This window comes from Podarcis cretensis, assembly GCF_951804945.1.
Source record: "Podarcis cretensis genome assembly, chromosome: 1".
In the NCBI taxonomy this organism is placed as follows: Eukaryota; Metazoa; Chordata; class Lepidosauria; order Squamata; family Lacertidae; genus Podarcis; species Podarcis cretensis.
This window is the reverse complement of record NC_137170.1, coordinates 103,098,889-103,122,965: the sequence shown is the minus strand read 5'-3', so window position 1 is coordinate 103,122,965 and position 24,077 is coordinate 103,098,889. Positions and strand designations below refer to the sequence as shown.

General features: G+C 39.6%; 1 protein-coding gene across 8 annotated transcripts in view; it reads left to right on the top strand.

The window, feature by feature from the left end:
• Nucleotides 1-24,077, top strand: part of GTDC1 (glycosyltransferase like domain containing 1) — a 236,660-nt gene that overhangs the window by 44,547 nt on the left and 168,036 nt on the right. For 7 of the 8 annotated variants that reach the window (XM_079994322.1, XM_079994320.1, XM_079994321.1 and 4 more), the window contains one exon: nt 12,872-13,082. In XM_079994322.1, the coding sequence (XP_079850448.1) occupies nt 12,904-13,082 (179 nt within the window). In that variant the 5' untranslated portion in view covers nt 12,872-12,903. Of the gene's footprint in view, nt 1-12,871; nt 13,088-24,077 lie in introns of those variants that run through there. The other variant, XM_079994324.1, reaches the window with a different exon arrangement.

Genomic DNA, 24,077 nt, shown 5'->3' with positions numbered 1-24,077 from the left:
TTTAATTTTCTCCAAGGAAATATCACTGACACATTGCGGCCCAATATGCTATTTTCTGCTGGTTTGTCATCACTGCAGATAGAGCTTGTGAAGTACATTGTGTATAGAAAATCAAAGGGAGAAGAAAACGTTAAGTTTATCAGTAGGCCATGTTATTGAGTATTAAGCTTGTTGTGTTAGTCTTCACCCTTTGCATCTGCTTTGTTTTATCCTTAACTTGATATTTTTTTTTTAAATAAAATAAAACGTAAAGGTGTTTTTTTAAAAAACAAAAACAAAGTGTCTGTTTTGCCAACTCTTATCTGTGCCTTGATAGCTTCCTTAATCTTCCATTGTGTAAAAGGCTTGCATCCGCATCTGGGCATTTTCGCACATTGCAGAATTGTTCGCCCTGGAATGAACTTGCATGGACTGTAGGGGCTGGTTCTTTTGAAAGCAGCAAACATGGGGTAAGATGCTTGGTATGTGTGTGTTTCTGGTTTAGCACATCACAGAGTTGGTCCTAAGAGTCTCTGCATTGAATTGATCTGAGACCTGTGCTGCTGTGTACGAAAGTACTGCTAGAGGCTTGGTTGTGAATTACTTTGGCCCTGAACAGCATTCTCTACTACTGCTGTTGCCCATTAATACTATTCCTGCAAGGAAGATGGAAGAAGGAGCAACTTCCTTTATATTGAGCTCCAGTAGGGGTGAATTCATAGATGCAACGTTTACCAAGAAGTGTTAGTGATAAGCTTCAATGCCTAAGGGACAAAATCCCTTCTAAAACAAACTTTGGCTTGGAGTTCAGGAACTATTGATCTGCCATACTGATAACTAACCAGAGGCACTTTCGTTCTAGCATCTGCCTTGGTTGGGATTGGTGAGAAGTGTACTAATTTTTCGTAAACTGACCAAGAATGTGAATAGGCACTTGGAGAGCTTTATGAGATGTCAGAAGGTTGGAGGGAGTAGTAAAAACAATGTTACTAAGGCAAAATGATTTTTCCATTCAGTGTATGCTATTCTTCTGTTACTACACTTATTTGCTTTATAGCCAAATAAAAGTACTATATTTTTGAAAAACAACAACTACACTAGTGAAACTACCCAAGCCGTGACTGTACACATTACCAGCTTAAAATGCAGTTAGGTCATTCTTTTTCTCAGTTTGGATCAAATCTGGTTTGGGGGAAAACACATCAAAAGTCAGTATTTCAGGAACGACAGAATGGATACAAGATAGATTGTGACTACTGTCAGGTGCACACTGCTTGCCAAACCAGTAGTTGGAGCAATCTGGACGCAGAGTGTACAGAGCATCACTCACAGGAGTGTTTTAAGATGTTTTGGAAGTTACACCTATTAATAGGCAGGCTCCACGTTCTGTGTTCCACGTTCTGAACCATCTTCAGAGGTAACCCCATGCATTGGAATAGACTAGTCCCATATGATCTGTACCCCAGATGATCTAATGAGGCCATTTACTGCATTCCACCACTTGCAAAGGCCACATTAGATTTTCTTTTCCATACAGCCTTCACACTCTGTCTTTTAGTTTTACTCTTTCTAAACCTTTTGATGTTGTATTGTATTACTGCATGACTAATGTTCAATTATATTTTTCTATTTTTACAAACTGCTATGACACTTTGGGATGAACAGCAAAATAGAAATATTTTAAATAAGTAATCAATAGCACACATTCTTTTATAAGATTCTAATATATGCATTAAATTAAGTAAATTGCAAATTTAATAGGGTATCAGAAAATTTTCGGTTTATGTAAGTTTGCATGTTTATAAATAAGAAGTATATTCATTGCTAGATTCCTGAAGAATAGTCTCAGCACATAAAAACAAATAGCCTATAATGCAAAGTATTGTTTCTGATACGTAGTCTTTGTGTCCAGCAATCTTTGTTAATAAATTTCTCCACGCTTAAGATTTGTTCAAGAAATAATTAGCTCAATGCTATCTAGGTTGCTTTTGAAAGCTTGTCAAAATCATTGATTCAATCTTCTCTCTTTAACACAACCAGAGGTATACAGAGAGGGTTTCGTGTCATCTTTTGTCTAATATTTGAGTGATGATATTGCTCAGATCTTAGTTTCTCCTAAACAGGAGACACTATAATGTAGAAACCAGCCTGTGAATTTAAAAGAGTATCATGTTGGAATTTTTAGTAATATAATTGAATATAGATTTCTAATCTAATCTAGTCTCTTGAATATATATTTTTTTGCTCTGAAAAGTTTATACTGTGATATATATATATATATATATATATATGGCCCAAACAACTACAGGGTTCTTCATATATATATGGGATTTTTCATTGCTTGTCTTCTGGATATTTAGGTGCATAGATTGCTTTGATTTTAAAATTGTGTACAATTCCAATTTCTATAGAATTTTTGAAAACCAGATAAAATTTGTGTCTTTCAAGATAAGTCTGATGTGCAATTATTAGACACAAGATACCCAACATTCATGATCCTATGTATGCTTACTTGTGTTCAATGTAACTTACTCCCAGGTAAATGTGTACAAGGTTATGCAGAAACTTAAACCCCATTCATATAAACAGAACTGCTTATAAGTGTGTACTGTGTCCCCTTGAATTCTGTAGGACTGCCTTAGATCATACCATATTTGTATCATTAGCAAACAAAATATTAGCTGGAGCTGGCTAGAACTTAAGATCTAGTGAAAATGCTACAGGACACAGTTTTTCCATATGTCCAGGCCTAAATGTCTGAGATTATCAAATAGTAGGCTATTATTACCAGACTGATTCTTTTTCTATAATAGGGAAGTAGCTAATAACATCTTCCCCTGTCATGTTTAAAATATCTCAGAGTGGTTATAGAACTAATAGGTGTGGTAATGGGAGATGTAACACTATTTTTAATCTAACCTCTTTCATCCAGTTAAATCTAATGTGAGCCACTGAGGTCATAGGAATTGATAATCTTGTACTATTAAGAGTTGAAAACAAGATTCTTTGAGATGCGAGCATGACCTGAATGAAATGCGGGCAAACATCCCATCAGCATTATAGTCACATGTGGAACCATAAATACCACTTTAATAATACTGTTTATTGACAAGTGGTTTCCAAAGCTTTGAAATCAAGCAGGAAGTCTGAATCTTTCTTTTTATTTATTTTTAAAGGTGGTAACTTTGAATTTAGAATCCAAAGTATTTGATATAGATGCTATACATGCTGAACTGTACATGTTTAAAGCTGTGCTATTTCAGGATGACTGTACTGTCTGGTCTGTCAGTGCTTGCAGTACCACATAGTCTAACTACTTCAAATTCCTTAGTTTGGTAGCTACCTTAAAAGTTTTGGTGAATTAGGACTGCGTACACACCAACCTATTTGTACTATTTGTAGTACAAAAGTGCAGTTTTTCCTGAATCCAGAATTGTTCATGCTTCTCCTCTACATGTTGCTATCAATGTAAGGTAAAGGGACCCCCTGACCTTTAGGTCCAGTCGTGGCTGACTCTGGGGTTGCGGCGCTCATCTCACTTTATTGGCCGAGGGAGATGGCATAGTGCAGCTTCCGGGTCATGTGGCCAGCATGACTAAGCCGCTTCTGGCGAAGCAGAGCAGTGCACTGAAACGCCATGTACCTACCTGCCGGAATGGTACCTCTTTATCTACTTGCACTTTGTGCTTTCGAACTGCTAGGTTGGCAGGAGCTGGGACCGAGCAACGGGAGCTCACCCCGTTGTTGGGATTCAAACCGCCGACCTTCTGATCGGCAAGCCCTAGGCTCTGTGGTTTAACCCACAGCGCCACCCGCTTCCCCTATCGAGTCTAATTCCTGTCAACAACAAGGGTAGGTGGGGATGCTTAATGTGTTTTCAAAACCCTCCACCTTGATTAGGTTATCCATTCCTTTTCCTCCCTGCACATGCCTCAGGTGGATGAAGAAGGAAGTGGTGGTTGAGATCTCAGTATATGCCCCCACACAACATCTTGTGCAGGTGTGCATAAACCCTCAATTACCAGCACTGCCTACATCTGTTTTCATTTGTTCTCATTTGTGGGGTAATGCAGAAAAATCTTTTATTTTTGATATGGAATCAATCTCTTCAGAAGTGCCTTTCTGGAGAAAAACAACAACCAATCACAGTACATCTAGATTGTGTGTGTGGCATGTAGAAAAAGAAGAACTCAGTCTCCATTGATTCTAGAATGTAATGTGATGTGTATGTAGCCTGAGACAGAGAGGGGTTCTGGTAGCTATGGAGGTGCCTTGTTTTTTGTTTGCTGAGCATGGCTGCTTCAACACACAGATTGCACTTGCAATTCTTTGAGCCTTGCTTTTGCTTTTCTGTGATGGCTACTTGCCTTGGGCTGAACTTGTCAACAGAGCTGACATGTAAGGCTTATCTGTACAACTACTTGGAAAATTGTCAATGTGCATCTGGGACACCTCTGACCCATAATCAATATCCTGGAGACTTTTTCCTAGTTCTCTTGACTATTTCTATGGAAATGGCGCTGCTGTGGTCCTTGCTGGCACAGTCTACATGCAGGTCTGATGCGGGAGTATGGTAGTACCTACCTTTTCCTTTTGGATGTTCCCTCTCTCACCCCTGGTGTTTGAGCTAAAACACTGAACTAAGTGCAGTGCAGATAGACTTAGGTTGGGGATTTTTCCGGTTAGATCCAGAGTTTTCATTAGTGGAATTGCCCTGGAAGGTTGCAGAACACTGGGGGACTGTAGGAAGGGAAATTGAAGGAAACAGTCTATCTTTGTGGTAATAATAATAATAAAAATAAATTTTATTTATACCCCGCCCTCCCCAGCCAAGGCTGGGCTCAGGGCGGCTAACAAGCAATAATAAAAACAAGTTGAATGAATATAGCTTAAAAACAAGATTAAAATACAACATTAAAAGATTGAAACATTAAAACATTAATTATTAGCTTCTACTAGAACTCAAGGCCTTCTACAGAAAGAAAGTGCATTTCTGTTTTGGGGCATTCTGGATCCAGCATCGAAAAGTGTCAATGGGAAAACTAGAGCTAATTTTTTTAAATGTTGTATATAATATACAGTGTATACATATGTATACCCAGGGAGAGAGAGAGAGATACTTTGGCTTGAAACCATTTTTTTGCTTTCCCATAATTTGAAAACAAGTTTAATTTATGGCATGAAATTATAAAGGCCATTAGTGTCTTTGCATAGTTCAAAAAATTAAAGCAGCTGAGATATGGAGGTTTAAAATGTAGCTACTCTGCATGCACATTAACAACTTTTCTTTAAGGATTTATATCGCCATTGGTTCTGTTTCATGCATAGTGTAATACACAGATTTTATAGCATGTTACTTTTTAAATATGTAAAACTCCAGTAGGAGTCATTATGCCTTGTACTATAAGGTGTCTGTAGATTAATGGTCACTGGGACATTTTTATATTACAACTTTCAATTTCCTGATGTTGCAGTTCAAGTGTGGAGTATACACGTGTGTGTGTGTGTGTGTGTGTGTGTGTGTGTGTGTGTTCAGATAGAAATGGTTCCTTTATACCATGGGTAGGCAAACTAAGGCTCGGGGGCCAGATTTGGCCCATTTGCCTTCTAAATCTGGCCAGTGGACGGTCTGGGAGTCAGTGTGTTTTTACATGAGTAGAATGTGTCCTTTTATTTAAAACACATCTCTGGGTTATTTGTGGGGCCTGCCTGGTGTTTTTACATGAGTAAAATGTGTGCTTTTATTTAAAATGCATCTCTGGGTTATTTGTGGGGCACAGGAATTTGTTCATTTTTACCCCCCAAATATAGTCTGGCCCCCCACAAGGTCTGAGGGACAGTGGACCGGCCCCCTGCTGAAAAAGTTTGCTGACCCCTGCATACAGTATGTTCATGCGAACCATTTTAATTTGGCTTCATTGTGTGCTTTCCATAGTACTGTGAATACGTTATGAAGCTCTACAGGAGTGAGGCTGTGGCCCTGTGGCTGGCACAAGGCAAAACTTGCTGCCAATCCACTGGTTCCACTCAAAGACCTGCCCCTGATGCCACATCATCCCAGCCTTGTGTAGGAAAGCAGCAGCAACTCTGGCATTGGGATGGGAGCTCTGTGGCTCCACCCCACCCCACATTCTGCTACTGGAGAAACTGTGTCTGTCAAATACCTTCCGATGAAAAATGGGGTAAAATCTACCCTGAGCGTGCTTTTCATTGCAGAAACAATACAGAAGCAGACAAACAATGCAATTCTCCTAATTGGTTATGAGCTGCACAGTAGTATACAGTGTCCCCAAATTTCAGCCACTTAACCATTTACAGTTTTCTTTCTTTCTTTGGGGGGGGGGGGATGCTAGGGGCAAAAAACACTAATAATCACCCAATATATCTTGATTTTTGCCACTTGGGTACATTTCCTCCAGTTAATGTGTTAACTAAATGAGGGGGAAATGCCCCATGCAGCAAGCACTTTTTTAAAAATAAAAATTTTCAAGCAAAAACTGACCCAGAGAAGCAGACAAGTGCACTTGTTTTGGCACATCACATGTTTCTTTATTCTACTATGCTAAGACACATTGTAAGTCACCTTGGTGTAGAAACCTACTTCAGAAATATTTATCTTGTTAGGTTTTGTTTTTGCTTTTTGCTTTTCCTGGTAGATTTGGTGTGCGCATAATGCTTATGCATGGTTTAGCAGTCTGTACACAAGCAAGAAAGAGCCCAAATGAAGTGTTGGGTTTCAGCATCCCCCCAATTCCTGCTGAGTTGTTTCACTTTCAAACAAGTTATGGCTACTGACCCATCTGAAGACCACTTGTATACTATAATGATGATGGAGCTTGTGGCCTGTGCAATGCTGCTGCATTAAGGGAGTTGTCGCCGAATAACATCTGGAGGACCACGGTCCCCTTGTTGTTTGTCTGCCCTGGCAGGCAGTGGCTTTTCAGGGGTTCAGACGGTGCTTTTGTCAGTTCTACCTGGAGGTATCAGGAAGCAAATCTGGGATGGTTTGCATGTAAAACATATACCACTGAGCATTGGCTCTCCCCCAGTTCTTCTTCAATCCCCCACAGAAGAACATGATGGTCACTCCAGATAAATTCCTCAAATTGTAAAGCCTAAGGTAATGAACTCAAACAGTTATCTGTCATGTAAGCTGAATTGCTTTTTAAACTGAATTGCAGCTTAAATGTTACTTATATTGTGTCAGTGCGTGGGAAAATATATATAATAACTGGAACTTGTTTAGAAAGACTGGGAAAAGTTGGTTGTTGGCTGTAATTTGTACATAACTTGCCCAGAAAGAAACTTTATCATTTTGTCAAAACAGTGTGATCTCCCCCACCCCCAATTTACTGTACCTACGCTACTATAGTCTCCTTTGAACATGTATATAGCTGTTCAAAATATATGCTCATTATACTTTTATTAGTCATATTTTACCACATTTGTTAAAATGCAGTTGCAGCGTTTATTAGCTGGGGTTTCCATGAGAAATGACAAGCATGGTTGGTAACTGAAATTATTTTAGTAAACATTTTGGTGGGGTTTTCTTCCCCATGGTTCTGTATTTAAAACTGGGTGAAGAGAGGAGGTGGCATAAAAGCAAGCAAATATCATGGTAATACCTATTTAATTTTGAGTTGGCTGAATGTACACATACACTTTTTGTTTGTTTGTATTTAGGTATGTTTCTTCCTCTAAGTAGTGCAATGTGTATGTCAGATCAATGAAAGGTTTGTGGCAGAGAGAGATGTTATGTTTTGTACCTTTTGTTGAGCAAATTTCCCTTGTGTGGGCTTTAACCATCACTAGAACCATTCCTGAAACTCAATACTTTTGTTTCCTATAACCAAAGAAATTATCTACCTATGGAATATATTAACTGTTGCACCCTGTATTTTTCATGATTGCTAAAATGTTTTGTTGAAACGACTTCTAAATACAATATGTAACTTACACTGCCCATTAGGTCACCGTAGGGGGGCTAACTATGGCTCTGTGATTTGAGCTAGGTTGACATCTGTGAAACCACATTTATTAATGTACATATGAAAGAGTAAGTGCATTTTCTTTAATAAACCCTCAGCAAATTGAATGAGATTTTTTGATTTTGTATGTATGCTTTTTAAAAAAGACCAACCAACCAACAACTGCAATTTATTATTACTTGCATAGCTCATGTGATCTGTGAAAGATGAAAACTCTTGCTATTTAATATTTTTTGTAAGTTTCAGAGAAGAGTAGAAATTTAGAGTGATATGTATGAATGCATGGATTTGGACAAGATAAAGATGGAATACTAAAATAGAGCTTAGCATTAGGTGCCTGAGCCAGCACAAGTCTCGGGCTCATGTTGTCTCCCATTCCAGAATTCTGAATCTGTAAGTGAAAATGCCTCTTGAACCCAAGCTCTAGTTTGAAAATACTGGGACTGTCACAGTTGTAGCCTTTATCTTAGGAGTCAAATCCATATTTTTTACTATGGCATTGTTAACTATACTTGCTGCCTCGGTTACATTTTGGAAACATACTTTAGAAATTCTAAAAATGAACAAGTATTTCTGACACATTTGCTTTAGGACAGTCTCTTTAAAGCAGGGGTCAGGAACCTCAGGCCTATGGGCCAAATGCACCCCCTGGTCTCTTTGTACAGTCCTCTAAACTCTTCTTAGTCCAGTCCCACATTTTACTGGTTTTTCTGCAAGAATATCATGGGGAACTTTGTCCAAAACCTTACTGAAATCAAGATAGACTATGTCCACAGCATACCCCTGATCCACCAATCTTGTAACTCTATCCAAAAAAGGAAAAGGAAAAGGAAAAAAATGAGCTTCATCTGGCATGACATGTTTTTGAGAAACCCGTGCTGGGTATTAATAATTATAGTATCCATTTCTAAGTGCTCACAGACCAACCATGTTCTAGGACCTTTCTTTGTATTGACCTCAAACTGATCGGTCTGTAGTTACCTGGGTCTTCACCCCCCCCCCCTTTGAAGATTTGGACAGCGTTTGCCTGCCTCCAGTCTGCAGGGTCACGTGTTCTCCAAGAATTTCCAGAGATTATAGACAGAGACTGAGATTATATCCGCAAGCTCCTTTTGTACCCTTGGCTGCAGCTCATCAGGCCCTGGAGATCTGAATTCATGTAAAGTAGCTAGGTGTCCCCTTATCCTCTTACTCCACATCGCTGTTCCAGGGCAGAGAAATTCTAGAAATTTCTCATATTGTCTGATAGGTCAAAGTGTGGACAGGTGAGGCTCAAGTTGCTGTGCCTTCTCTTCCATAAAGGCAACCAGCTTGAACTTGCTGCAAGTGTAGTTTTGCACATTCTCAGGGAGGAAGACAAACATGGCACAGGTGTTGCAAGTCACTGCAGCATCTCCCTCGCTGTTCATGTCACATCTGTGGCTCTGTCCCATTACGCCTCTGGCCTCAGTGTGTGATGTGGCACCTGGAAGGTTTGTTCATGAGGAAACATGGCCTCTGGCTGAGAAAGGGTTCCCCCTCTCTGTTCTAAAGGAAGGACCTTGTACAACAGTCATTGGAAGATGGTAATGATGATTTGTTTTAAGATGTCAAATTTAATATACAACCCTGCATAAGTTTATTCTCAGACATACTTGCTTACAGTAGCTTCAACGCTGGTAGCAGTATAACTGCTGTAAATTTTCTTTGGTTGAATGAAGAATTTTCTGACATGTGCTGTCAGTATAGTTTGTGATAGTTCTGATGTTATCAGTAGCAGAACATTCTGGAGGTCCATCGTAAAATACAAATTTTATGGAGACCGAGGCAGATGGGTGGGGTATAAATAATAAAATTATTAGTATTAGTATTAGTAGTATTATTACCTGCTTATTTACACAATTATCATAGGCAGAAATGAACACCATGTGCATTCTAGACATCTGTGAAGTTGCCAGTTGTATTTGACATGTGAAAATCTTTGGTTCCTCAAAAGAGAAACCAGTCAAGGACACCTGGTGGCTCAAAAAATGAGCCATTAGTGACCTATGAAATGTCCTTTATGTACTGTTTCCTGGTCCCTCCCTCCACATAGCTCATCTATGACTAATATTTGTATTTTGTCATTTTCTTTTTACTACCTCTACCCCAGTGCTAGCAAAAACTGTTTCCAAGTTTACTGAAAATCTGCATGTTCAAAGCAGTATAAGGCAGGCATTGTGTTGATTTTATCAGGAGACTTTTATGTGCAGCGTTTATGATTTATTTTTATTTATTCCATTTCTGAGTTGCATTTCCCACTTACCAGGAGTGCCCATACATAATATATAATTGTTCTGGTATAGAACCTAGCTTGCTTTTATTTGGTTCTGTCTCAAAAGTGTTGTGTATTTTGACTTTAGCTTAAAAATATATACTGGTCTGGAATAAGCCTTCGCCAACATTTTTTGTCCTGTGCCTATTTAATTTTTTTAAAATTTATTTTGGAAATAGTGTTCATGATCAGAAGCAGATACACTGTTTAAGTATTGGAACAAAAGGTGGAAGTTTTCAAAGAACAGAATGCTGCTGCCTGTATCCTGTTCACGGAGGAGCTGACCTGTATTTGAATATCAAGGTTCTTAGCAATGTACCTTCTTGGGGGCTGGGGTGTGTGTGTGACTATGATGTAATGCAGAACAGTGAATTTTTCAAGCCGCACAGTGATGCACTCCTGAGAATGGAACCAAGCCATTAGTACATCACGGAGAATTACTGATTCCAAAGAGACACCCTTGAGAGAGGAAGTACTGTAATGAGAAAGCAGCAATGTTGTTCTAATATTTGTTGTTTCCTTTGAAATGGCTAAAATACCTGAAATGATTTATACCTAATTGAGCTTTGCATTCCATCTGATAGGGTAAATGTTCTCAGGCCATTTATCATCGGTGGCTTTTCAAGATCTCCTAGGAGTACATGGCGTATATTTACCTTAACTTGGCTAGGTCAAGGGAAATAGCTTTTTTTAAAACAAAACAAAACACCAAAGCAAAACAAGAATAATACGTGATACCGTATGAGATTGTAGGAAAACTAGAAATGCAGTGCTGGCATGATTTACATACTTTCATCCTGCTTTCATTGTTGCTAATACAAATATGTCGCATAACTAGTTAAAATGTGTAGATTAATACTACTACTACAACTAATAATAATAATAATAATAATAATAATATACAATATTAATTTGTACAAGTTTTAATTGCTCCTGAGAATGGGCGTGGCTTGGTGGTGGGGTGAGAAAATGTATTTCGATCCAGTTCTGCTGTTAGTTGTGTCTGGGATTGAAAGAAATGTGGACCTCATCTTTAATGCCCATGGGGAACTTGCACTTAGGTTCTCAAATGACAGCCCTATACTGCATGTAAGAACTGAAACCGAGGAAACTTTCTAAATCAGTTTCTGATGTGGCCTGGTACAGTGTGGTGGTCTGCTGTTCAAAAAGCGTGTATCGGGGTCAAGGCTAGCCTAGCCTAGGACATTTTGCCACTTGTTCTGTACCTTGCTATATTTATATCCTGCCTTTCCTCAAGGGAGATCAAGGTGGCACACATCAATCTTTCCCTGCTATGTTTTATCCACACAACAACTCTTTGAGAAAGGTTAGGTGGAGCGTGAGTGGCCCAAGACTACCTAGCAGGCTTCATGGCACAATTGGGATCTGAATCTAGGTCTCTCCAGACCTAATTCAACATCATCATTGGCATCATAATTTTCTTTAGTGTTTGGAGCACAGGTAGGGAACCTGTTCCCCTCTAAATGTTGTTGGACTGCAACTCCCATGATCCTTGACCACTGGTTATGCTGGCTGGGGCTGATGGGAGTTGGCTCTCTTAGCTTCTTGTCAATCAGATTAAGGTATGATCTGCCGCCTGAAAAGAGTCAATGATGCTTCATATACCCACTCTGCACAGGGCAGCATGTCCTCCTCTTTGGAAAAGGAGAGAATAATTCTGAATTAAAACAGCAAGGGTAAGTGCATGGACTACACGAAAATCATAATCAAAATACACACACTATCATTTTTCCACTTAGCAGCATCCAAACATTGTCGCTAGCTTTTGAGCCTTTTTAGCACTTGTCACAGACTATTCTGCTCTCTCTTTTTTAGGGGGGATGTTGTGTTGTGTTGTGTTTGTTTGTTTGTTTGTTTGTTTCTGCCTTGGTTTTGTATGTCAGCTGCCCTGTGGCTGAGAGTGTGAACAACCTTCTTAAAGTGTACAATATTGTTCTGTTCCAGCTAGTTTGATGTAATAATGTATTTTGCATCTCCTCTAGGGGCTGAAAATGTCACTTAGTTCTGCTCCCAGCCTTCTGTAGCTTTAAGTGTAGATGTCCTTGAGGTTGAAAACTCAGCCTGGGTTTCCTTGGGCTGCCCCTAGTCAGATTTCTTTTAGTCATCTTTCCATATTGCCTTTAGTATGAAAGATTATTTTGGTTGAACTGTGCTTGAAATGTCTTCCAGTTTTTATGTACCATCCGTCACATGGCAATCTGTATTAGAAAACAAATGTGCGATATTTTGAAGAAACAGCAAGCACCAACTTAAAAATAAATGTATATTTTAAAGTAATCTGCTAAGTTAAAAGCCTAAACATTTTCAAGCACATGCATGTATGACTGAACTGTTAATTGTAACCTAAATTTTAATGGAATGTGACTTTGATTAATAGATACTCTCCTTTTTCCATGCTTGCAATTTTAATTAGCCTTTTTTAAGTTAAACTTATTAATGAAACAAAAAGATTGAATCCCTTTAAAATTGAGCTCACTGGCTGAGCTCTTGTAATGTGGTTCCGCTTTTATCATGATTCTATATGACACATTTTTAAATGAAATAATTATAATGTAGGCTTTATTAATATGGGGTTGTTGTTTTTTTGTAGAATCCTGGGGAACTTTGGAAACGTATAGGAGAATGAGCATTTTGCTGATTGAAGCTTTTTATGGAGGTTCACACAGGCAGCTAGTGGATCTCCTACAAGAAGAAATAAAAGACTGTGTCCTATTTACTCTCCCTGCAAAGAAATGGCATTGGAGAGCAAGGACTGCAGCACTCTACTTCATGCAAGCTGTCCCAGCCAGCATGGACTACAGGTAAGGCGAGCTATGGATACCTTCGTAACTCCAGATCTTGAATTTCCGTATTTACTCATATACACTTCAGCAACCTTTCTGTGGAACTGAGATCACCTAAGGTAGGTGCCTTAGATACATGAGAACGTTTCCACTTTAAATCCCAGGCACTTCCAGTTGCTCAGAGCCAACTGTGTTCTACAGACGGTGATGTGAGAGAACAGATGCCCTTGTGAGTGGCCATGCACCATGATAAAACCGGTGCCACCATGCCATAAAGACATAGCTCTGCATACAATTATGTACACATGGGGTGAGATCCAAAAAGCTACTTTTAAGGATGCCCGGTGGTGTGGGATTTAAAAGCAAAACAAAACTCTGCGCAGTCAAGTCTCATGCTCATATCACAGTGTACTCTTGAAAAGGTAGATGAGTTGCTTTCCAGAAACACACACTAAAAATTCTGCATGTCCAAGGCAGCTAACTGCTTGGTTCTCTGGACACTGGCTGTACGTGTATTCTGCCTAGCGACAGACACGGATCAAAGAGCAGCCCTGGATTGCATAACTGCTTGTCCAGAGAAAGTGCAACCCTGTCCAGATTAGGCAATGGACTTGTCTCCTGGGCACAGGGACCACTCGCTTATCCCTCTTCCAATAAGAATTTTATTCTGACAGAATGCTGTGAGGTGGGCTAGGCTTCGAATGAATGACTTCCATAAAGTCCAACAATTAGCGAGGTCTTCTCAGTTCAAAACTAGCATTCTCTCTGCAACACAACACTGGCTTTGGGCAGTCTTGTAGGTAGCACAGGAAGCCTTTTAACAAACTGGAAAATTGTTTCTTGTTCATTGGGAACACACTCACCGAGCAAGCTAATAAATAATCACGGTTTTCAATCCTGAATTTATTTGGCTTTTCTAAGCCCCTAATAAGGGGCAAAAAATTTAAATATGTAAGGACGGACTCTTTCTCAATTGTCTTTCCTCACACTTGGATTTGTTTATTCTCCAGATAATTCCCACAACTAAGGGATAAGTACAGTTTCAATAGATTGACAGCATTTGGTGGGATTGGTTTTTTCAGACCCAAACTTCCCCAGTGGACTTAAGCAACCAGCTCCATGAGCTGCGTCGTGTGAATCTAAGTTTAATTTTATGCCACCTTGAAGTATTTGCTGTGCATTTTGACTATGTGGAGTAAGTCCGTTTTTTAGCATTTAAAATAAAGCCCTTTAAATATCTTTTATTTTCTCTCTGGCTTTTCCTTTGCTGTTCTCTGCTTCTTCTTATTGCATCTAAGCTGCCAGTCTGGAACAACTTTTCAGAGGGGGAAAAAATTGTTCTGCCTGAGGTGGTTGAATGTGGGTTTTGCTTTGCTCGACTTCGAAACAATCCTATTTTGTAGGAGTATGTATGACAAACTATTATGTAAATTTTTTTCTACATCACAACCACATCCTCCAACGCATTGCAATGTTATCTCAGCTCCTTCAAGGTCAGCAGCCCAAGCTGTCCAGCGCTCGCTGTATTAAGCTAATCAGACATAACTCATAGCCATACACTTCATTAGTTTAACGTACAGTTACATTGACCTGAGATAACTGAATTCCAATTTGTCAAATAACCTACATTTTAACAGAAAGTACTAGAAGCTTAAAAACTGATTCAAAGTTAGCAAATCTGTCATGTACTTATGTGCAATGTAACCTTCATAAACACCAACTAAATCTACACTTAACCAATACAGCATAATGAGGAGGTGATGGCCCTGCTGTTGCTATTGGTATCTGATCACAGAGAAAATAATTCAGAGAGTTTTATATAGGTGCAGGTTCAATAGGAATGTAAATGGGAGAAAAAATGAATGATTCTAGAACTACAATCAGGCTGCAGCAGAAGCCACTCTCCAGGTGTCACAGCTATAGGTTCAAGAAGCAGGTTCAATAATTCAAAGCAGTTCTCAAATAATGAGAAAGGAAGAAACTTGACAGAAAAAAGTAAAACAATTAATAATATAACCAAAGAGCCTACCTGAAAATTATTCAGGAAGACATCAATATGATCATAAACATTCACTTTGCATTAATAAGCTTTGCTTGTGATTAAAATGTTGGCAGATGGTAGCTTTTCAGTTAAAAAGTGACAAGTTGTTTAAAAAAATATATCCATGTAACCCCCTACACATTTCCCTTGAAAAGTTTTGTTATTCTGCTTGTTTTGTATGTAACTGATATATATATATATATATATATATATATATATATATATATGGCACAACTTTAAACATTTCACAATTAAGCATGTCACAATTACTCAAAATTAAGTGCGGGCAGAGGACCAGCCCTGACTGGCATTCAGTGTAAATCAATTGAAGGAAGCTGGGACAGTGGCTTGTATGACTATGTCATTAGAAACTCCAGCCCAATTAATATATTACTACTGCTTGGATGGCACTTGAAAGCAACTTCCAAGTGACTGGGGCACATGTCATAGCACTAACAATCTTCAGTGTTACTCACAGGTCTCTCGATTTGCATGGTTACTTCTCATGCCAATAGCAGTGACCCTACTAAATGATGGGAAGGAATCGACCAACTTGTTTGACGACTGCTGTGCGTGTGTGTGTCTTGTTAGATTGCCGTGTGTTATCAGATTGAAAACTCAAATTAAAAACGGAGGGGGAGTGGGAAGTTTAAGAATGTATGTGAACATGACCTTCAGAAAGGGGTCAAAATGAGACCCTGGGCTTTGGAAACAAAACTTTCCAGTATGTAAAATGTACAATGAAGGAATCCCATTCAATTTAAAGATGTCCTAGGAGGTTGAGGTGAGCCTTCTTTTATCTAATTTCATTTTGTTTTCCAAAAGATACTGATAGTTTTGGAAATGGTGGGGATGGGGAGTGGGAGCAGTGTTTTACATTTAAGTAACACTATTTCAACGAGCGCTGTTTGTGCAGAAAACTATTGCACTGAAAGCACCATGTAGCCATAAAGCCTTTCTTTCCTGATTGTGCTGCGTATTATATATGTTTCTTATTTTTCAGAACAGCAAACCCAGACCTAAGCTCCATATCTAAAATTTGCCTCTGGTCTTAGTATCATGTTAGATATTTCAACAAAATAATCCATGTTCTGACTGCACACCTCAGTGCTGTCTTAGTTTGTTTGGTGCCTTTTACAGCCATCAGGGTTTTTTCTCATATAGCTCCATCAGTTAAAATAATGGCTTTTCTCCCTGTGTAAAAGTGTAATAAGCATACCGTTTGTCTTTTAAAATACAATTGTCAAATTTTAAGGGGTAAATATATTTTGAGTATTTACCCTGGAGCTCTTTAAGGGCTGGAATCTGTTAGAAATAAGACCTTTTATCCAAATGAACAGTTACCTGAGGGCGAGTATAAAATGCAATGCAGTTTTTTTCCCTTATTACAAAAAAATGCTACAAGAACTATTAAAAGCACACACTTTCAGTTCTACTGTAAAATTTAACCCTTTGGTGTGTGTACTTATACATGCACGGCTGTGTGTGCACATGCAGAAATACACACACATGTGCGTCTTTGTGAAATTATTGAGGAAAATATCTAAAAAGACAGAAATTCTGGGAGTTGGTCCTTTAGTAGCATCTTGTTGTTCTGATTGCCACTTTCCCCCATGATCCAGTGAAGAAGAGGAGGAGTTTGGATTTGATATCCCGCTTTATCACTACCCTAAGGAGTCTCAAAGCGGCTAACAATCTCCTTTCCCTTCCTCCCCCACTACAAACACTCTGTGATGTGAGTGAGGCTGAGAGACTTCAGAGAAGCGTGACTAGCCCAAGGTCACCCAGCAGCTGCATATGGAGGAGCGGGGAAGCGAACCCGGTTCACCAGATTACGAGTCCACCGCTCTTAACCACTACACCACACTGGCTCTCACACCCTCAGCCGGATTGGGAACCATGTCCACAAAAAGGTGTTATGTGTATGCTTTCCAAGATTGAATCGCGGCATAGAGAGAGTTGCTGCATGTATAGGTCCCAACACTAAACTGGGAACTGGAACACAAAGTGTTTCTAGTGGTGCATTCCACTAAGGGAGTTGGGGACTGGATCCAAGTCCACCTATCATTATCATCGGAGATGGAAAAGGATTAGATTCAGGCTTCTCACACTTTTTCTGAAAGTAATCCTTCTTTCCAAAAGTGAAAGTACCAATGTAGATATTTTAGGTGCACACAACTCATTGGGTGGTGTGTGTGTGTGTGTGTGTGTGTGTGTGTGTGTGTGTGTGTGTTTTGGGGGGGAGACTTGTGCAAATTCCATTTTATAGACCTTAGCTTCACTAGCATGGATTTAGGGACCTTAGCTTTACTTGATTTACTTAGGGACCTGGGCTTTATATCTAGCATGACTTTTTTGAACTGGGGCTGGCAACAGCATTTCTAAACAAATATTCTGTCAGAGGCACACTTAGAGAAGGGGATGCCCTGCTTTCCAAATTGGGTAACTTACTCTGGAGTTTGCACTGGAGCGTTATTAGGCTTTTATCCCGGGGGGATGGGTGGGATGCAAATCCCAGAATTCTGATTGGAAATGCTAACACCTAAGATCATGTCAGTATCAGACCTCAGTATCTTCAACTTAAATGTGTTGGTTGAAAAGGAAAACATGAGTGTGGAACATGTTACTTTTTCATGAGGTGCTCATGAGGCATGGGACTCGCAGGAGCATTTGAGAACTTGCCTATAACAAGAAACAAAGAAATTGCCATTGTAAGTTCCTTGTACATGTCAAAAGAACAAATTTTGTTGTTCTTGTTTGTCAGACGTTTGAGGTTGTGCATACCAGATTTGTCATTGGGCAGATAAATATGACCAGAATGGATGTTATCTGCTGTGATAATGTGGCAGTTGAATCCTTGCTTTTCCCTGTGTTAAAAGTGCAAACCCGTGAACTTTGCATCCTTAACTCTTGGGCCTCTGGAAGTCATGGGACAAGGAGCAAATGAGAATTCTCAGAAAAAGAAGAAAAATGAACAGCTAATAGACATCTGTGGCAAAACCTTGGGATCGTAAGGGCTGAAAATGGTTTATTGCAATTGTATTGGGGCAAGGTGTTCTGAAATTTGCACAGCTGTGATCTGTGCAATGTAGTACAGGAACAGGAATGTAAGCAGACTTCTGAGATTCTTGGTTTCAATTTATTTTTCTTTTAAGCTAAGGGCCTCAAAGTCAGAAAGTCAATCTGTAGAGATTCCATTGGTTACCGAACAGAAGTTCAAAGTTTGATGCACTCTGTTTTCCCAACCTGTGGTTACCTCAGCTCTTTCCCTGCCCACCCACTGTCAACAATGACCAGCTTTGAACTCATAACCTTGACTTTGTAAGTTAAGGACTCTTTCCTGCTGAGCCACTTTCAAGCAAAGACCATATTATCTGAAGAGGCCTCCCAGCCTGAGTGCTATGATTGGTTCCAGGTCAGCCCGGGGCCTTCCTGAGAATTGAGCAACCTTGCTGCACCCTCTTGCCTCTAGTCTTCTGACCCAGCCAGTCTCCTGCTGCCTGTCTTCCAAACTTGTTCTTCATATTTTCTTTCTACCTTAACTTTCCCTCTAGTTATATTACAGCTTTCAATCCCTGTTGTTGTATCTGCTACTACATATTGCCACATGCTTGGCTTAACTCTTGGAATAATTTCCTAAGCTGTACCCCTTCAGGGTCTCCCCTGTAGCTGCTCCTAATTCACCACATTTTTCTTGCAAGGATCTCTTAACTGGTTGGGAGACTAGAACACATAGGATAGACAACGTAGGATGAATTTGACTTAAGAACAGGTTAGCGCTTATTACACAGCCTACTCCATAGTGCTAATGGCAGCAAAGAAACTAATACTTCTCTGACACTATAAAACTTCCCAGAGTGCTGGGTGGTTTGAGGCATCTTGCAGCTTTGGCCCTCATTGTACCACATAGGCCTAGCACACTGAGCAACCATGGACATAACATCAAAGATACTTGTCTGCATTTTTTTTAACTACTGCTCTTCTAAGACCTAAAAGAAGGAGCATTGCAGTTTTACACGTCCAGAAGACCAATACTTGTTACCGATAAACAACATGGTATTTCCTGCTTCTTGATATATACTATGTATAGTATACACCACATCAAGATCTACCAAATAAGTCCAAATAGGTTAGGAGTCTCTCTCTCTCTCTCTTTTTTAAAAAAGAAAGACAGTCTACATCAATACCCCAATAAATTCAGAACCAGTGTTGCAGGCAGTTGTTTGCATTTTGTCAATGTCACACTGTTAATGGTCTCTATTACCGGAGAGCTTGTCACTTACTGCTAAGTCTAGATCTTTCATCAGTTTTTATGCAGTTCATGGCACTGAACGCCAGTTCACAGTTTGCAGTTAGATACAGGCAATAACAGACGTGAGTTTGTTCAACAAAGGAAATATTTCTGGCTGCGAAACCACATTCTTGCACAAAGCTGCAAATGAAAGATTCTTTGCAATAATTTTCAGTTCAAGCCATTTATCCAGCAGTCCCTTTTAATTGTGGCTTGATGGGAGAGTGTTTGGCCAAAGACTAAATCTCAGCAGGAGAGTGGAAAGAGCTTGCAGTTTTCTATATAGGACTGATGGTTGGGAGAGAGAGGAAGGAGGTAAGAAGTGTGCCGTTTACTAGAAAGAAAAAGAAACAGACTCATATGCATTTGCCCAACTTCCTGCTGGAGCCCAGGAAGATACATAGGCTCATTTCCTTGTATTCCTCCTCATCTAAATTATGTGGGTAGGGAGAAGGAAGAGAGCATGATCCATACCTTTTCTGGGTATCACAGGCAGCAGTCTGAGGTGAGCCAAGAGCCGGAAATCCAAAGCTGTCGGACAAGTATCCAGGAACAAAGTGCAAAACAAGAACAAGCCAGGTGTCAACTGGAGAACAAGCCAGGTGGAAGGTCTGAAAAATAACCAAAGATCCAGGAACATATCTGTACTCAGGAAGGTTCAAAGAAGAGTTGGTTGGAAGTAGTAAGTCCTTATCCATTGGAAAGATGGGTGGACAGAATCATCCCAAGATCTAAATGAACTTCAGCTAGAACAAGGGTGGCAGCCTCAGGCTTGGGGACCAATTTCTCCAAATTTTTCTCTGTGGGCCTTGTAACTCTAGCCATCCCACATCAGTCTTGCCTCACACTCTACTTGATGTTTTTGCCTGGCTGGAATCTGTCTTGGAACTCTGAAAGAAGAAATATAGGTAGTATCTGTGCTTCTTCTTTTTCTAGAAAAAGAGGTGCCAGTACTCACTATGAAGTTGTTACAGTGTCACACTTTTTAACAACAACAACAACAACAAGAGGTGTCAGTATTGTGTACCTTTGAGTACCCCTGGAAAAAAGCTTGAGTAATATAAAGCATTAAAAAACTAATTCAAAGCAACACCTCCCAGCAGCAACAGAAAGGTTGGGCAGCACTCATCGTAGCTCCATTAAAATCAGCAGGTCTACTTTGAGTATGACTAACGTTTGAAGTTACCCTTTGGACTTGAGCTCCCCTTTGCAAGGGTATCCGTTTTTATCTAGCATCCACTGGCAATGAGTTCCTTTGGTTTAATTATAGTTTGTATTATAATTAATACAAAAATAAAAAACAAGGCAAGCAATTTTTATTTTCAAATTTGCATATAATTAGAAGGCTGCTCACCGTGTGTTTTATTTATTTATTTTTATCTTCCAGTTTCCTTCCCTTTTTTTGCTTTGCTCTTGCCTCTTTTTGTTAGTTTGTTTTTCTGTGTGTGTCCTCTGTTCTGGGTCAATGAGGGTACACACATGAAGGTGTTGGATGGTTGGTGAAAAACTCTGTTTGAGAGGCAGGGAAGGGAAGATTTCCCAGGGTAGGAAGCTGGGGGAAGAAAGGGAAGCTCCCAGGTAAGAGCTGGGAGGGTTCATGCATTTTTATGTGACAACAAGGGTTAAGAGCTACCTGTGAGAGAGGGTTTTGCATTTTGTTTATCCATCTCTCTTTCTCTTTCTGTTTTCACTTATGTTTGCTTGTTTCTTATTGTATTATGAAAACTCCTTAATAAAATTTTATGGGCAAAGGAGGAGGAAAGAAAAAGAAAAACACTGCAAATATTTTAGTAATATATACAGTTGGTTTATTTGTCCTTTGTTAAACACTTTATTCTTTGCCTATGTGAGGGGGATTATGTATACCTATAAATATTATTTTCTTCCTGTTTTGTATTTCCACCATTTTGCAAAAGTCCTCATTTCATCTGATAGATTTGACCACAGCTGTGCATTTAGACGTCTCCATTGAGCTGTCCACTTACGGATAGGGAAGCCTAAGGCTGTATTTACCCATCTGGCTCAGGGAGGTGAAGAATCAAGGCTGGCTGTGTTCTAGGAGAGTGAGAAATTCAGCCTTGGGGAAGGGCAGGCAGGCCACTTCTCTGCCAGCAGAAATTGCTTTGTTTTAAGTCAGATACAGTTTGCTTTCAGGTTTACATAGATACCGCAGTTAGGTAAGGCTGCTGATCTCACAAAAGTCAATACTGAATCCCTGACTGTCAGCCTACATTTAAAGGCTGTTAGCCTTCCAGGTCACTAGCCCAATTGTATCATGTATAGTCATGTTGGAGGCCAGTTTCTGCAGTATAGGTCGACTCATTTTCGGTCCCACTAACTTATTTGTAGTTGATTGTATAGGAAAGGATGACAAACCTTGCATTTTATTTTTTAATTGCTGAATACGGAACAATTAAGATTATTAATGTTTTAAATGCTTTTATTTGCCCTGCTATTTAAATTAGGATCTTGCATTCGCATCTCTTGTTAGGGATTTTTTGATTAGCCTATTCGTATTTGTAAATTTTCATGTCTGTAATTAGCAATGCGTTCTCCTGAAATCTTATTGTTTCCTCACGTGATTTTTTGTGTGATGTTGGAAGCCCCTTTGAGCATGGTTTACCACAGAAAAGCAGCATGCGAATAAACCATGCTGATGATGAAATGTTGGACTTTAGAATAACTTTATTGTGTTTGAAAGTAATGCCTCTGGGGGAGGAGATTCCACAGCTAGGTGCCACTACAGAGAAGGCATTATATGTCACTAGACAGCACATTTACTGGTGGGAGAAGGCCTGCACCCCCCCACTGGGTTCCAATTAAATCCCAAAATGTTCAGGGCTTTACATGTCAGCATTAACACCTTAAATTTGAACTGCCAATGTATCGACAGGTGTGTACATTGCTTGGCATCATACACAGGTGCCTGTCAATGTTCTAATAGCTGAATTCTGCCCTAGCTTCAGTTTTTTGACCATATTCAATGGAAAACCCTACGGAGAACCCACTATAGCAATCCAAATGCCATATCCAGAGCCTTGTCAGACACATAGCAGAAAGGAACTGGAAGATGATTTTATTATTTTAGTTTGCCCTCCTTAAAATGTTGAGAATACATGTGGCATCTCCAGGAGTAAAGTATGCCCCCACCCAATTTCTGTGGCATGTTAAGGTAAACGGGAAGTCTATAGATTTTTAAGTTCTAAGCCTTCTCCAAGCATTCCCTGTATGTCCATTTTGGTCCCTCTACCAAAACCAGTAGGGCAAAGGACAAAACAGAATCCAGGGTCCGCAATGGCTGAGTGGTATTTCTTTAGTCAGAAGTTTTTCTCCAGGGTGAGACCTTTCTCTCCAGCCTCAGAAAGGGGGATCAAAAACATCCTATGTCCTCTGAGCCTCCCTCCCAGACACCATCAGATTGCAGCCTTAATCTAATTATAGGCACCGCAAATATATAGATTTCATCTTCTGATTAGAATGCTATATATTTGCTTTAGAACTTGTAAGTGCATAATATTTTGAATATTCATGGTGGTATTCACAAGGTATACTTCTGAATATTGAAAATGTCTGGTTTGACAAGAATAGCTAATGTGGTTTTGTTTGCAAAATTCCATCTCTTCTCATGGTGTGTTTTCTGGTGTTTAAGTCCAACATTGCATTTATGTTGGTGTAATATCTCTAAATTATCTCTGTACATAAGTACTAAACAAAATTCTCTACTTCTGGCTATAATGTGTAACCATAGTGTACTCTACTGAATTTAAGATCAAAACATGCAATACAGTGGTACCTCAGGTTACATACGCTTCAGGTTACATACGCTTCAGGTTACAGACTCCGCTAACTCCGCGGCAGCAGGAGGCTCCATTAGCTAAAGTGGTGCTTCAGGTTAAGAACAGTTTCAGGTTAAGAACGGACCTCCGGAACGAATTAAGTACTTAACCCGAGGTACTACTGTATTATGGAAGGTTTTCGGCTTGAAATTGCCTCTCCATGTGACCAATCTTGCCTTTTGACCACAAGGACCAGCCTTAGAAATGTACTGATGTACTGATTTACCTAGGGTGGAAGTGATGGTTTTTTGTTTTTTTAAAATAGATAAATAACTAGGATGGACCATTCTGTCCATGTCAATGCATATTAAACAGTTTGACACTTTGCTTAAGAAATAATAATAACCAGCCAGATTGTGCACTTAATAACATATTTCTCTGTAATTAATCTGCAGAATATACCAGACTGATTTCACTTATAATTTTCTGTAATTGGTGGGATTTCCCCCTCTTGCTAAGTCCACAGAATTCTGATGCAAAACAGACTCAAATTCAGGCAACAGCTTCCCTAAACATGTATTCTTACTGGGCTGGTCCATTCCAAACAGAAGGTTTGGGCTCATGTGATTCAATGTTCATCTGCAAAGAAACAGTTCCCTCTGTTGTTGTTTTGGGAGAAAGGGCCAAAATAAAATAGTAGCAAATGGGGGCTGAGAGTCTTCTCGCCCAGGGTTGGTGAACCTTTGGTCTTCCAAGTGTTGCTGATCTATACCTCCATCATCCCAGATCATTGGCCATGATAGTGAGGCTGATAGGAGTTGCAGTCAAACATCTGGGGGACCGAAAGCTTTCGCAGCCTTGCTGTAGCCCTTCTTCAATTTAAGTACTGAACTCCACAAAACTTA